The sequence below is a fragment of the Podarcis filfolensis genome (assembly GCF_964270895.1).
Source record: "Podarcis filfolensis genome assembly, chromosome: 15".
Taxonomy (NCBI): domain Eukaryota; kingdom Metazoa; phylum Chordata; class Lepidosauria; order Squamata; family Lacertidae; genus Podarcis; species Podarcis filfolensis.
The window spans coordinates 3,274,208-3,288,289 of record NC_139618.1 but is presented as its reverse complement, the minus strand read 5'-3'; the positions used below and the strand labels follow the sequence as shown (position 1 = coordinate 3,288,289).

Genomic DNA, 14,082 nt, shown 5'->3' with positions numbered 1-14,082 from the left:
GAGTGTATAAACGATTAAACAACAACAAAATGTGCATGCATTTAAGACTGCAACGCTGCACCTGCTTACTTGAGAGTAGGTAAAGGTAAAGGTACCCCTGACCATTAGGTCCAGTCTCTGGGGTTGCGTGCTCATCTCGCTCTATAGGCCGAGGGAGCTGGCATTTGTCCGCAGACAGCTTCCGGGTCATGTGGCCAGCATGACTAAGCCACTTCTGGCGAACCAGAGCAGTGCACGGAAATGCTGTTTACCTTCTTGCTGGAGCAGTACCTATTTATCTACTTGCACTTTGACGTGCTTTCGAACTGCTAGGTGGACAGGAGCAGGGACCGAGCAACGGGAGCTGACCCCGCTGCGGGGATTCGAAATGCCAACCTTCTGATCGGCAAGCCCTAGGCTCTGTGGTTTAGACCACAGCGCCACTTGAGAGTAATATCTACTGAAATATACTCAGAGTCGCAAAGTGATTTCATGCTCTTTATTCAGCTCATAGTGGTGAGGAGGAATGAATGAAAGTCCCCTCAAGGTATCTGCTTTATATACATTATTTACACAATGGGCTGCACATGATTGGCTAATTCCGGAATTCTACTGTAAGCCAATCAGGTTGTGGATTCACTTCTATCTGGAGCATGATTGGGTGGTTCCTGCCAACCAATCATATTGCTGCATTGTTCTAGGACCAATCAGACTGCTGCATTCTGAATCCTATTGTTCTAGGACCAATCAGACTGCTGCCTTTTGGATCCTATTGTTCTAGGACCAATCGGACTGCTGCAGTTTGGATCCTATTCAACTCAGTACATAACACCCCTCCCCTCTAAGTTCCAGTCCTGCCCGGGAGGTCGCATTCATAGTCCTCGAGGTACGCCGGTGGCCTACGTGTGCGTTGCGGCCTGGGGTGTTCCCTGGTCCGGGGTTCAGGTTCTGGCTCATGTTCCAAGGATGCTGGCTGTGATGGGCCTGTTTGGTCTGGTGCAACCGGCTCGCTCAGTCGTGGTTCTGGTTCCGGTGTCCTTTCATCCTCGCGGGTCCTCTCTGTATTTACTGATTCTGCCTCTCCTGCTTGCCCCTGCTGCTCTATGGGCCTCATTGCCCCTCTGTTCCCTTGGGACTCCTCTGACCTTTCCTCCTCCTGGTTTTCTCCCGGGAATCGTCGCCGTATCTGGTCGCAGTGGCGGCGCCAGCATTGCCCCCCATCCGTTAGCACCTCGTACGACACGGGACCAGTGACCCTGGTGACTGTGGCGGGTACCCATGCTGGGCCTGCCCCAAAATTCTTTGCGTACACTGGGTCCTGGGCCTCGAAGGTCCGGGGGTTCCTGCCTTCCCCCACCACTACCTCATCCTGAGCTCTATCGGGGTGAAGGCGGTCCAATCTGATTGCAAGGCGCCGACCCATTAGTAGTTCAGCGGGGCTCCGGCCAGTCGTTGAGCTGGGGGTGCTGTGTTGTGCTAGGAGGAATGTGGCAAGGCGGTACTCCCAATCCCCTTGCGTCATGCGGCTAAGGGTGTCCTTGGTGGTCCGCACCATGCGTTCTGCTTGGCCATTGGTGGCAGGGTGGAATGGCGCCGAACGGATGTGGCGGATGGCGTTCTGCGCTGTGAAGGTTTGGAATTCTCCTGACGTAAATGCAGTCCCGTTGTCTGAGACGAGAGTGTCAGGGAGCCCGTGGGTTGCAAACAGCCTGCGTAGTACCCGGATGGCTGCGGACGTAGAAGTGGACGGTACCAGTGCGACTTCCAGCCATTTGGTGTAGGAGTCCACCACTATGAAGAATATTTTCCCCTGAAAGGGGCCAGCGAAGTCCACATGCAGGCGTGACCATGGTGCTCGGGCGGACTCCCAGGACTGGACTGGGGCCCTTGGGGGATCTGGGCGGGATTCTTGGCAGGCCTGGCAGTGTTTGACCCAGGCCTCTATCTCTCCGTCGATCCCCGGCCACCACACATAACTCCTGGCAAGGGCCTTCATTCTTACCACCCCTGGGTGTGTCTCGTGTAGGGCTGTGAGGACCCTTTTGCGGAGGGGCTGGGGAACAACGACCCTGCTTCCCCATAACAGGCACCCCTTGTGGGCCGACAGTTCCTGTTTGCGGGTTGTGTAGCCGGCGAATTCTGGCCCGGGGCTGCTGCTGGGCCATCCCCTCCACACCCAGTCCAGGACCCGGGAGATGACCCTATCTTTCTTGGAATGGTGTGCAACTTCTTGTGCCTGAATGGGGCGGTCGGGAAGCAGCTCCAGGCTCATAACCTCTTGTGCAGGTGCTGGGTCGGGGCCTGTTTCCGGTAGTGGTAGCCTGCTGAGGGCGTCCGCATGGCCCATCGCCTTCCCAGGGCGGTGAATCAGTGCATACTGGTAGCTGGCAAGGAAAATTGACCACCTGAGGACACGAGGAGACAGCACTTGGGGGGTCTGCTTTTCGGGGGCAAACAAGCCAAGCAAGGGCTTGTGGTCAGTCACCACGGTGAAGGGCCGCCCGTACAAGAAATCATGGAATTTTTTTACTCCCTTCACGATTGCCAGACCCTCCTTGTCGATTTGCGAGTAGTTCCGCTCGGTTGCGTTGAGTGTCTGGGAAAAGTATGCCACCGGTACCTCTCTTCCATCCGGGAGTTGGTGTCCCAGGACAGCGCCAATGCCATAGGGTGAGGCGTCGCATGCTAGCACCACCGGCAGCCTCTCGTCGAAGTGTGCCAAGACCGAGTTTGAGACAAGCAAGTCCTTGACTGCCTGGAATGCGGCCTCCTGGCGCTGGCCCCACACCCAAGGGGCCCGCTTGTCCAGGAGTCTGTGTAGGGGCTCCGCTACCGCCGCCTTGTGGGGAAGGAAGGAATGGTAAAAGTTCAATAGTCCCAAGAAGGCCTGAAGTTCAGTCTTGTTCTTGGGCGCTGGGGCATCACAAATGGCCCGTACCTTGTCCCCAGTCGGGTGGACCCCTTCTGCGTCCACCATAAATCCCAGAAAGTCCACCTGAGGCACTCCTAGTAGACATTTTTCCCGCTTCACCTTGAGACCCGCCGTCTGGAAACGGTGCAGAACGGTGCGGAGGCGGTCCTCAAACTCCTCTGGTGTGGGCCCGGCAATCAACACATCATCGAAGAAGGGGGTGACGCCAGGAATCCCTTTAAGGAGAGAGTCCATTAGGTTCTGGAATATGCCTGGTGCCACGCTGACACCGAATTGCAGCCGCTTTACCCTGAACGCTCCTCTGTGTGTCACAATCGTCTGTGCCTCTGCTGTGGCCTCATCTACTGGCAGTTGTTGATATGCTTGGGCCAAGTCCAGCTTGCCAAAAATTTTCGACCCAGCCAGGGTGGCAAGGACATGGCTGACCACTGGCACTGGGTATGCATGGGCCGTGAGGGCCTTGTTTATGGTACATTTGTAGTCTGCGCAGATGCGGACCGAACCATTCGGCTTGACGGGTGTGACGATTGGGGTTTCCCAGGGGGCATTAGGCACCGGCTCCAGCACTCCTTGCTCCACGAGTCGGTCCAATTCCTCGTCTATACGGGGTTTCAGGGCGAACGGGACCCGGCGGGCCTTGAGCCTGACTGGTCGTACTGCGGGGTCAAGCTGTAGAGCAATGGGGGGGCCCGTATACTGTCCCAATTTCCCATCAAAAACCCCCGGAAATTCCTTGCATATGGCGTCCACGTCCACTTGTAAGGTAGTGTGGTTCACCCCGGTGATGGCTAGCCCCAGTGGTCCAAACCATGCCAATCCCAGTAAGCTAATGTAGGGGCCCTTGACCACAAGCAAGTCCAGTTGCCGCGTCCGCCCTCGGTATTGCACCCTGAAGGTCCCCACCCCCATTGTGGGGACCTTACGTTTCTGGAAGTCCCGGAGGGTGAATGGGGCCGGCCTGAGTTTGGGACCCCCAGTAGGACACAGTTTCCTTAAGGTCCTTGCCGAGATTATGGATAGAGTTGAACCCGTGTCAAGCTCCATGCGGCATGGGGCCCCCTCTATCTGTACCTCTACATAAATTTTCTCTACGTTGGGGTGGGGCAACTGGTATACCTGGAAGCCCGTGAGCTCCGTCGAGTTGCCTTGGTGTGTTGGGCCCCGGGACCTGGGGCTCTTGGATTGGTCATCTGATGCCTGGCGTTGGGTGGGCCGAGCTCGACACACCCGGGCGATGTGTCCCAATTTTCTGCACTGCCTGCACTCTGCATTGCGGAAACGGCAGGTCCTCCTCTCGTGACTGTCTCCACAGCTTGCGCAGTTCCCTGCTTCTCGTCGAGGCAGCTGTGGTATGTGGGCTGCTTGAGTGCGCTGCTGTACTCGGTGCACCTCCTCCCTGTTGGATCCTGAGTCGTCGGTGAGGTCTTCATGGTGGACCCTCGGTTGGGACGGCTGGCTCGGCCATGCCTCTTGCGTCGACCTCTCGGCAGCTTCCGTTGCCAGGGCCTCCTCCAGAGCGACCTGGAACGTTAGGTCCTTCTTAGCGTAGAGGCGTCGCTGCAGCTTCTCATCCTTCAGGCCACCGACGAGGCGGTCACGAAGCATGTTCTCCAGCTCTGAGAAGTTGCAGAACCGGGCAGCTTGGCGGAGAGAGGTCACAAACCCAGTTATGGTTTCCCCAGGGGCTTGCCGCTTTGCATAGAAGGCATTCCGACGAGCCACCACAGAGGGCTGTGGCGAAAAGTGCCCCTTCAGCTGTTCCATTATTGTTTTGTATGGAACAGTAGCGACGTCTTCGGGTGCAAGGAGAGCCCGGGCGATTTCAAACGTCTCCTCTCCGCAGATGCTGAAGAATATTGCCCTCTTCTTGGCGTCTTCTTCATCGGTGACCCCTTTGGCTTCTAGGAGGAAGGTGAAACGGGAGGCGTACGCTTCCCAGTCTCCAGATGCTGGGTTGAACGGCGAGAAGCTGCTGTCGGTTGCCATTCTGAGTTCCTTGTGTCCCGGAGCTGAAGCCTGGATACACGGTGCGAGGCAGCGGTGCGGCAGGTGGCGGTGCTGCGGTGCTGTGTGTGGCAGTCAGCTCAGCGGGATCCCACCTTCGTCGCCAGTGAAATATACTCAGAGTCGCAAAGTGATTTCATGCTCTTTATTCAGCTCATAGTGGTGAGGAGGAATGAATGAAAGTCCCCTCAAGGTATCTGCTTTATATACATTATTTACACAATGGGCTGCACATGATTGGCTAATTCCGGAATTCTACTGTAAGCCAATCAGGTTGTGGATTCACTTCTATCTGGAGCATGATTGGGTGGTTCCTGCCAACCAATCATATTGCTGCATTGTTCTAGGACCAATCAGAATGCTGCATTCTGAATCCTATTGTTCTAGGACCAATCAGACTGCTGCCTTTTGGATCCTATTGTTCTAGGACCAATCGGACTGCTGCAGTTTGGATCCTATTCAACTCAGTACATAACATCTACTAAATTCAATGTGACTTACTTCTGAGCAGACATTTAAAGGGTCGCACTGTTCTGTAATACTTGACCACAGGAGCAGTAGTCATCTATGCACAAACAGCTGTAACTCAAAGGGGAAAAATACATGCCTACTGCTTAGAGGGGCCCTTCTGGGGTAAGGCAAATGTTCCTCACGTATTATCCAGTCTCAGGGTGAGGTTTCTCTCCCTATCCCGCTGGAGTCTTCCACATCCAGAGCAGCAGCACACGTAGAAATCCTGTTTTCATAAGTCCACAGGGTTGAAGCAGTTATGTCTGCAAGAAACATCCCTGAGGTTGGGGGAGAAGATTCCAAGCAGGCACTCAAGGGTTCTTTGGCTGTGCATTTCGCAAGCAGCCATCCTGCCAGATGAATAATGCCTTTTTGAAACTTGAGTTTTCCAAAGCAGTGTGCAATGAGGCTGTTCACGTGTGTGTATACCTGTCATTCAAAGGAAAACAAGCATTGCCCACTGCCTTCGAACACTCCTAAAGTTAATTTGAAATGAATCTTAGGCAGCCTTCATAAATGTATCACATTGAGACAGTGGAGTATACCAGCAAGCCATGTCCCCAATCCAGTGGCGTAGCGTGGGTTGTCAGCACCCGGGGCAAGGCAAGTAATTTGCGCCCCCTAACCTGTGGATTTGCGCCCCCTAACCCATGGATTTGCGCCCCCTTACCCTAACCCCCAGATGTTGCGCCCGGTGCGGCCAGCCCCCCCTGCACCCCCCACGCTACGCCACTGCCCCAATCTTAGGTACCCATGCCCCCAAATCCATGCAATTAGATCAATACATAAAATGGGCTCCTACTTGTAAGCAGCTGTATGTTCATAGGGACATGCACATGTTCTCGAACCCTGATTGCACAAGGTTTCTATTTATGTGCAAGCCTGTACATGCGTAAGAACCCTTTCAGTTGAAAATGTGGTTGTTGGGAATATGCCAGCATCAAAAGGGGTGGCTTGCCAGCATGGCTCAACCAACCACCTCCTGCAAGCATTTAGGGCTTTTGTGAAAGCGAACCAGTGAAAAAAGAAACCTTTGAATCCCTAGAGTACAATCACATTGCATAGATAGGGAACAACCAAATTAAGAATGATGTGCATTATTTAGCTTTTTCATCCTTTTAAAAATGCTAATTTCACAGGAAGCTAAACTGCCAGCATAAAGGTTTAATGAGAATCAGTGCCAGCGTTGCTGTGCGTGTGTTAAATTAAAGTGCTGCTATTCATCTGAGCTCCCAGTGTCATTTTTCCCCATGTGTCCTGAAATGAACTTCCTGGGCAATCTAGCTTCATGGGACTGTTCAGAATGTCACTGCACACAGGCAGCCACAGCACATTGCCAAAGGTAAAAATACTACTCTGTTTAAATACAGATAGGGCAGCTCTCTGTTGTAGTGTGAAGAAGGATTGCAAAATTCCAATAGCTGTCTATGTTCTTAAGCAATTACTAGTATTAGTCATTGCAGGCCATACGCTGCTGTCAGTAATGAAGGAGACAAACACACATGCAAATTGCTGATGGCCACCAATTCTGACATTAAAGAAACACATACAAATGGAAGAATAAGTATCCTGTGCCAGATAAATGAAGAGTTAATTATTTTTCTTTTTTTTAATTGCAAAAGGAGCAAATGGCTAAGTGATTTTTAATTTGTGTGCACTTTTTATCAACAGCGAACAGCTTGCAGACAACACTCCGTATGAAGTGAGAAGGGCTCAAGAAATAAACTGCATATTTGGTCCAAAAGGTAGCCATGAAGCCTATGACCTTATATTTGACCTGCACAACACAACAGCTAACATGGGTGGCACCATCATACTGGAAAACTCCAGGGATGATTTCACAATTCAGATGTGTCGCTATATAAAGGTAAAAAGTTCTAATCCCACATGAGTTAACTGTGCTGAATTCAGAGCATTATAGAACCAGCACCAAATTCCCAGAGATCATAGGGACATAGGAAGTTGCCTTATACTGAGTCATACCATTGGCCCATCTTGCTCAGTATTGTCTACACTGACTGGCAGTGGGTTTCATGGGTTTCAGGGAGCCCTATCTGGAGATGCTGGGCATTGAGCCAGGGACTTAGAATCATAGACTTGTAGAGTTGGAAAGGACCCCGAGGGTCAACTAGTCCAACCCTCTGCAAGGCAGACACTCAACTACTGAGCTACAGCCCTCCCTCTAATATGGCATAGCGTGAAGATAGGGGAAGGAAACCTTAATATATTCCATGCCCTATAACTTGCATCTGCTTCCAGCACTGGAATCACAGCTATTGTCAGCCAGTCTGTGGCCAGCCAGTCCTTCTGTTTAATTCCTGAATTAGCTCTTCTACATCATTCCAGGGCCAAGGGAGGGGCACAGGTGTATGTGGCTGAGCATTGCTAACTGACCAAAAAAAAAAAAAAAAGAATTCTAAAAAATATTTTATTTTGCTGTATACTGCTGACTAAATTTTGCTGTTAATTGTTGCTTTTAATATTTGGTTGTAAATAGGGATGAGTGAATCTGTCAATTTCAGTTTCTCATTTTTCCACTCTTCAGTTCTCCGTATTTCCATATCAGTTTGCATTTTTATTAAAGTCTGCATAGAAATTCACCAGCATTTAGTGCACATTTCTTCTGCTTTAATATGTCAGTGCCATAATCTTTTCCTTCACGTGCCACAGCTGGAGGCAGGAATGCTTCTGAATACCAGTTGCTGGAAGGAGAGGAGAGTCCTCTTGTGCTCAAATCCTGCTTGTGGGTTTCCTCTAGAGGGCATCTGGTTGACCACTGTGAGAATAGAATGGTGGACTAGATGGACCACTGGACTGATCCATCAGGCTTTTCTTATGTTCCCATGTGTGAACTGTGTAGCTCCCTCTGGCACCAAAGAGCCAGGTTGTTGAGCGCAGCACCATTTGGAGATGGTAGGGTGTGTCTCTCTGTGTGGTTTCTCTGTAGCAAATTCCTCTCCTCTCCCCAACACTCACAAGAGTTAACTTGACATCAGTAAGACAGATGAGTGGAACAAGTAACAATTAGTTTAAAAAAAAACCATAAAGTCATGATGGATCTGGTTTAAGGTGATTTGATGAAGAGCTGAGTTCTGTGTTTTTTTAATTCACCACACATGAGACATTTAAATGTTACTTCCCCTGCAGGAGTGGTAGAGGAGAGCACTGCAGGAAAGTTTGAGCAGTGTGCTCAATTGTACTGCTCATTTGCATTAAAGCATTGCTTGTTTAAAACAACAGTTTAATGTGACATGCAAACTGGGCCAGTATGTGAAGAATGTCATATAGCTAAGCTACAAATATCCTGGTTGTTGTTGTTGTTTTTTCCTGTAAGAAAACCTAAATCAGAGTTGAAAGGATGTGGGATGGGAAACTGCCCTAAAGGCAGCTTAATGCTTGGTCCTCTTGAGCACTGCTACATTAATTTTCTCTCATTCTCTCATTGATAATTTAATGCTGGAATCATGTTCACTTATATTAGCACAAAACAGAATTCAGTGAAGCATACTTTGTGTGATCTAAGAGAAAGAGCACCAACAAACACTGCTTTGTACTTTTTCGAAAGATGTCCTACTTATTTTAAGACAGCTCAATATGAGACAACAGTCGAAGACAATGCATAAGCCAACTTTTGCACCAGTGGTCTTCTGTTAACTCAGCATTAATGTTTGGACAAGTACAATATTTAAACAAATATTTTCCACAGGATGCTTTGGCTCCAGAAGGTTGCCCTGTTTTCCTCATTGAGCATCCCAACCTGAAATATGCAACGACCCGGTCTATAGCAAAACATCCTGTAGGTAAATATGAACATTATAAGCTTTACCCAGTCCTCAGAGATGAAATATATGCAGTTGTGTTCCCAGATAGGCTGGTACCTAAGTTATGATTCATTGAGTCATACAAGTTAGTTATTTTCAACAACACCCATCTGCTTTTGGCAACCACATCTGAGGGCCAAACTCAAAGTATCCACATCCACACCCTGCATTAAAGTACTCTTGTAGCACTTTAAAACTTGTGGCTTACCTAAAATAATTCCTTCGAGCCGTAGATTTCTAAGCATACTGATTTCATGTAGCTTCACACTTCTCAACACCCTGAGCAAACCACAGTTCCCAAGACCCTGCATGGCTCTCAAAGTGGTATAAGAGTGCTTCAAGTGTAGGGTGCAGAGGTGACCAAATTCTTAGTGCCACACTTCAAGAAAGATATAAGACAATATTGGGATAAGTTTAGAGGAGGGCAATGGATATGGTCAGGGGTATGCAAAATAAGCCCTGTGAAGTAGGGTGGAAAGAACTGGGTATGTTCTGCCTGGAGGATAGAATTTGGATGCTGACCTCTGTCCACCACTCCCAGTGTGGTAACAGCAGTCACAGCCGTGGTTGCTTCTCTCCTGGGGAACAGACTCTGCATGGAGGTACGCTTGGCAAGCACCTGGGTCCCTAAACTGTGCAACTGCTTTCCCCATTTGAGCAAACAAAAAATGTGTGCAATGCATGAAGGAAAATTTTAAATAACTGGGAATGTATACAGTAATTGAAACAAAAAATGTGGGGGAAAAGGGTATAATGCCAGTCAGATAGTGCTAAAGAGGAAGGGGAAGCTGATATATCCTTTATTTCTTATGCAGGCATTGAAGTGGGTCCTCAGCCCCAAGGAGTTCTCAGGGCTGACATTTTGGACAAAATGCGGAGGATCATCAAGCATGGCCTTGACTTTGTGCAAATGTTCAATGCAGGTATAGCAGTTGTCAGTATTAAGCAAGCATCAAGTAGTTTGCTAATGTGCTGGTGGGAAATAGCAATCACAAGAAGGACCTGCAACAGATTTTTGCAGCGTCCCTCCTAACAGGAGCGCTTCTGTTCAGGATTCCAGCCATGCCTTCTTCCAGCATATTCCACTCCATCCCACTCCCTTTTTTCTTTTCCAAGTACCGTATTTTTCGCTCGATAACACGCACCTGACCATAACACGCACATAGTTTTTATAGGAGGAAAACAAGAAAAAAAAATCTGAATGAAACAGTGGATGTATCATTTTTGTGCTTCATGCTGTGGCCACAGACATGTGATTTGACGGTGAGTTTGGGGTAGCCCAATGCAAAAATCCCGAGAATCCATGTTGATCTGTGCTTTGTAACCACGTTTTTGCACCATTGCAGCCCCAGGCAACAGTGGGTGCATGATTTTTTTGGTGCAGGCTGTAGCCATGGACATGCTATGTGATCTGATGGTGAATCTGGGGTGACCCAATGCAAAGATCCCGAGGATCCATGTGGACCCGTGCTTTGTAACCACGTTTTTGCACCATTGCAGCCCTGTTTTTGCATCAGATCATTGCTATGTGATCTGATGGTGAATTTGGGGTGACCCAATGCAAAGATCCTGAGGATCCATGTGGATCCGTGCTTTGTAACCACGTTTTAAGTGGGGAGGGAAGGAAAAACATAGAAGGAACAAGGAGCACGAGAGGGGTGTGCGGAGAAGCAGCTGGCTAAGAATGCAAGAGAGGGGTTTAAAGGGGGGGGGGAAGGAAGGCAAAAGTCCCCCCCCCAAGCCAGCCCTCTCTCTCTCTCTCTCTCTCTCTCTCTCTCTCTCCTGCATGTTTTCTGCTGCCTGCGAGTCCCTAGACGCAGCAGCAGCAGCACCGGAGCACGGAGAGGAATTAGAGGGAAGGACGCTGTGCTTTCCCCTCTGCTTGCCTGGAGGGGATTTGCCTGCTCTTTGTTCCGTTTGAGCAAACACAGTAACGAAACAGAAGCGGGTGGGCAGTAAGACCCTGAGGCAGAATGCAGGAAAGCAGCAGCCTCCTCTCCTCCGTGAAGGCGCGATATGATTTTTGCCTGATTTTTGCCCTGTACTTGGGACACTCAGCTCCAGGGACCACACATTCGCTCAATAACACGCACAGACATTTCCCCTTACTTTTTAGGAGAAAAAATCTGCGTGTTATAGAGGGGAAAATACGGTAATACTCAACATTATGTGACTAACCTGAATTGGGCTATTTGGTGATGTGGGGGTTGACCCTCGCTGTTTTGTAAAAATATGCACTGTAGTTCTGCAATCTTGGTGAAATGGTTCTCAGTGACACTTTATTTGGCTCCAAGTCTTTTAACCCTGACCACCTGAATTCACAGTGATGACTTAACAAGAGAATCTTCTTAAAGCTGTAAGGTAAAGGTAAAGGAACCCCTGACCATTAGGTCCAGTCGTGACCGACTCTGGGGTTGCGGCACTCATCTCACTTTACTGGCTGAGGGAGCTGGCGTACAGCTTCCGGGTCATGTTGTCATCATGACTAAGCCACTTCTGGCGAACCAGAGCAGCGCACGGAAACGCCATTTACCTTCCCGCCAGAGCGGTACCTATTTATCTACATTGCACTTTGACGTGCTTTCAAACGGGTAGGTTAGCAGGAGCAGGGACCGAGCCGTGGGAGCTCACCCCGTCGCAGGGATTTGAACCGCCGACCTTCTGATTGGCAAGTCCTAGGCTCTGTGGTTTAACCCACAGCACCACCCGAGTCCCTTAAAGCTGTGCTGAAGACTAAATCTTAAATCATAAAGCTGTGCTGAAGACTAAATCTTAAATCGTAAAGCTGTACTGAAGACTAAATCCCACACATCCTTTCCCATATACCTGGGCCTAAATAAATATATCCACAGTTTTAAGCAGGCTTTTATTGTGTACCTACACAGCATCAATGCCACAATACTATACAGTACAAAATAATATTTCATTTGAAAAATTCCTTCACAGATACAATAATAGCAACTGACAATAGCTACTATTGTTATCTCTGAAGGTATGATCTGATGGCACCTGAGAAATATAATTACTAAACTTCGTAAGATGCTGACAAAAGGAAGCATTTTACTAAATTCTATCATCTGCAGAATATATTTTATGCATTGCATATTGTGATTAAGGTCCCTGATTTTCGCTGTTCAGATAAAATTTAGATCCGACTTTCATGCATCGCTGCATAACTGGGTCATCTTTCAGTAACCCAATCTTCTGAAGTGAGACGATCTATAGAAAAACATTTTCCTGTGACCAGATCTAATTATGATATTAACAAGATACAGATAGCTACCATCTTAATGACTTCAAACATTGTCAATAAAAAGATTCATTAGATTCAGTTTCTTTAAAAAAAAATACTAAGAGCTGTTTGACATAATACTTGGAGACGTTGCTCTTTTTTTCTCCCTAGGAAAAGAATTCCCTCGGTGTACAATTGAAGTTTACAAAATAATGGAGAAAGTAGATTATCCAAGAAAGAAAAATAATGCGATCATGGCTGTCATTCACCCTAACCTGCAGGTAAACACATGCCATTTCTCTTCAGATATATAGTACGCTGCTCTGCCCTTAAACAACAGCAATGTCAGAATCTGGTGTACAAATTCCCCTTTGTTAACAGGAAAGTTACTAAAGGACCATGATTCACTTCCATATGGAATGAGTGTGTGACTGTCTTGAATCAGCTCCCATATGGCTGATTCTTGAGTCGCACATTCATTTCATGCAGAAATCTTGCTCACTGGAAACAAGCATGAGAGCCCATGGGCCTTGCTAGGGCCTGCTCTGGATAGAATCCTCATTGAAAGACAGCAAGTGCCTTGCAGGCTTTTCCCCTCCCCCCCCCCCCGCAAATTCCCTTATCCATTAGTTTTCCACTGTTAACTATAGTTTATGGTTGCCTGCTAGATGTGAATATATATCAGGGGTGGGGGAACACTTTTGGCCTGGCAGGTCAGATCTTTATCTGAACTTTGACAGATTGCCAGGGTCACCCACCTGTCAGATGACTATCTGACATCATGATGACATCACTCACAGTTGACCTGTGGGTAGGAAGAGCAGTCCACTTCACCAGTGCAGTCCCCACACTGACAAAGCAGAACCAAGCAGAATTTAACCCCCTGCTCATCAGCTGATGAATGGAGATTTCAATCCTGCTCATGAGGAAGAGATTAGATGAGCATGCCAGTTCACTGGCAAGGTGTAGCCAACATAGAATTAAGCTGGGTGACATCAGCTGATGAACAGGTGAGCATGGTTTGGGGAAGTGGCCAAACAGGAAATACCCCTTGGCAGGCCAATATCGGCCTATGGGCAAGAGGTTTCTAACCCCAGTATAAATGAAGGCTAACAAGATAGGCAGTAATTAAAAATACTGTGTTTTTATCTTCTTGTTTCCCCCCTGTCCCACAAGGATCAAGACTGGCAGCCTCTCAACCCTGGTGACCCTATGTTTTTAACTCTTGAAGGAAAGACAATCCCATACGAAGGAGACGTGATAGTATATCCAGCCTTTGTGAATGAAGCTGCTTATTATGAAAAGCAACAAGCTTTTGTAAAAACTGTAATAGAAAAATTGAGTGCAGAAGGGATCAGAGCATGTGTCTCTTAGAACTGGAATAATTTTTCATTTAACTTTTTCAAAACTTAGGATGAAACCCAATTACAGATGCATTTGATCTTTCTAACTCAAGATGGCCAGAGCTCATAGGCTGTAACTCAGACAGAGACATTAATATTTAATGGTAAGGAATATTTTTTTAAGGAATAAGCACTTTGAAGGCAATATGATCAATCAACATTCAGAAGCATTGTTAGTATGAATGTATTTTAGTATTTTTT

General features: G+C 48.1%; 1 protein-coding gene across 8 annotated transcripts in view; it reads left to right on the top strand.

Annotated features, from left to right (window-relative positions):
• The window catches only part of ASPA (aspartoacylase), a 26,726-nt gene extending 12,644 nt beyond the window's left edge, over positions 1-14,082 (top strand). For all 8 annotated transcript variants that reach the window (XM_083587964.1, XM_083587965.1, XM_083587960.1 and 5 more), the window contains exons 3-7: positions 7,097-7,292; positions 9,132-9,225; positions 10,062-10,169; positions 12,650-12,759; positions 13,655-14,082. In XM_083587964.1, coding sequence (XP_083444090.1) covers positions 7,097-7,292; positions 9,132-9,225; positions 10,062-10,169; positions 12,650-12,759; positions 13,655-13,852 — 706 coding nt within the window. In that variant the 3' untranslated portion in view covers positions 13,853-14,082. The remainder of the gene's footprint in view (positions 1-7,096; positions 7,293-9,131; positions 9,226-10,061; positions 10,170-12,649; positions 12,760-13,654) is intronic.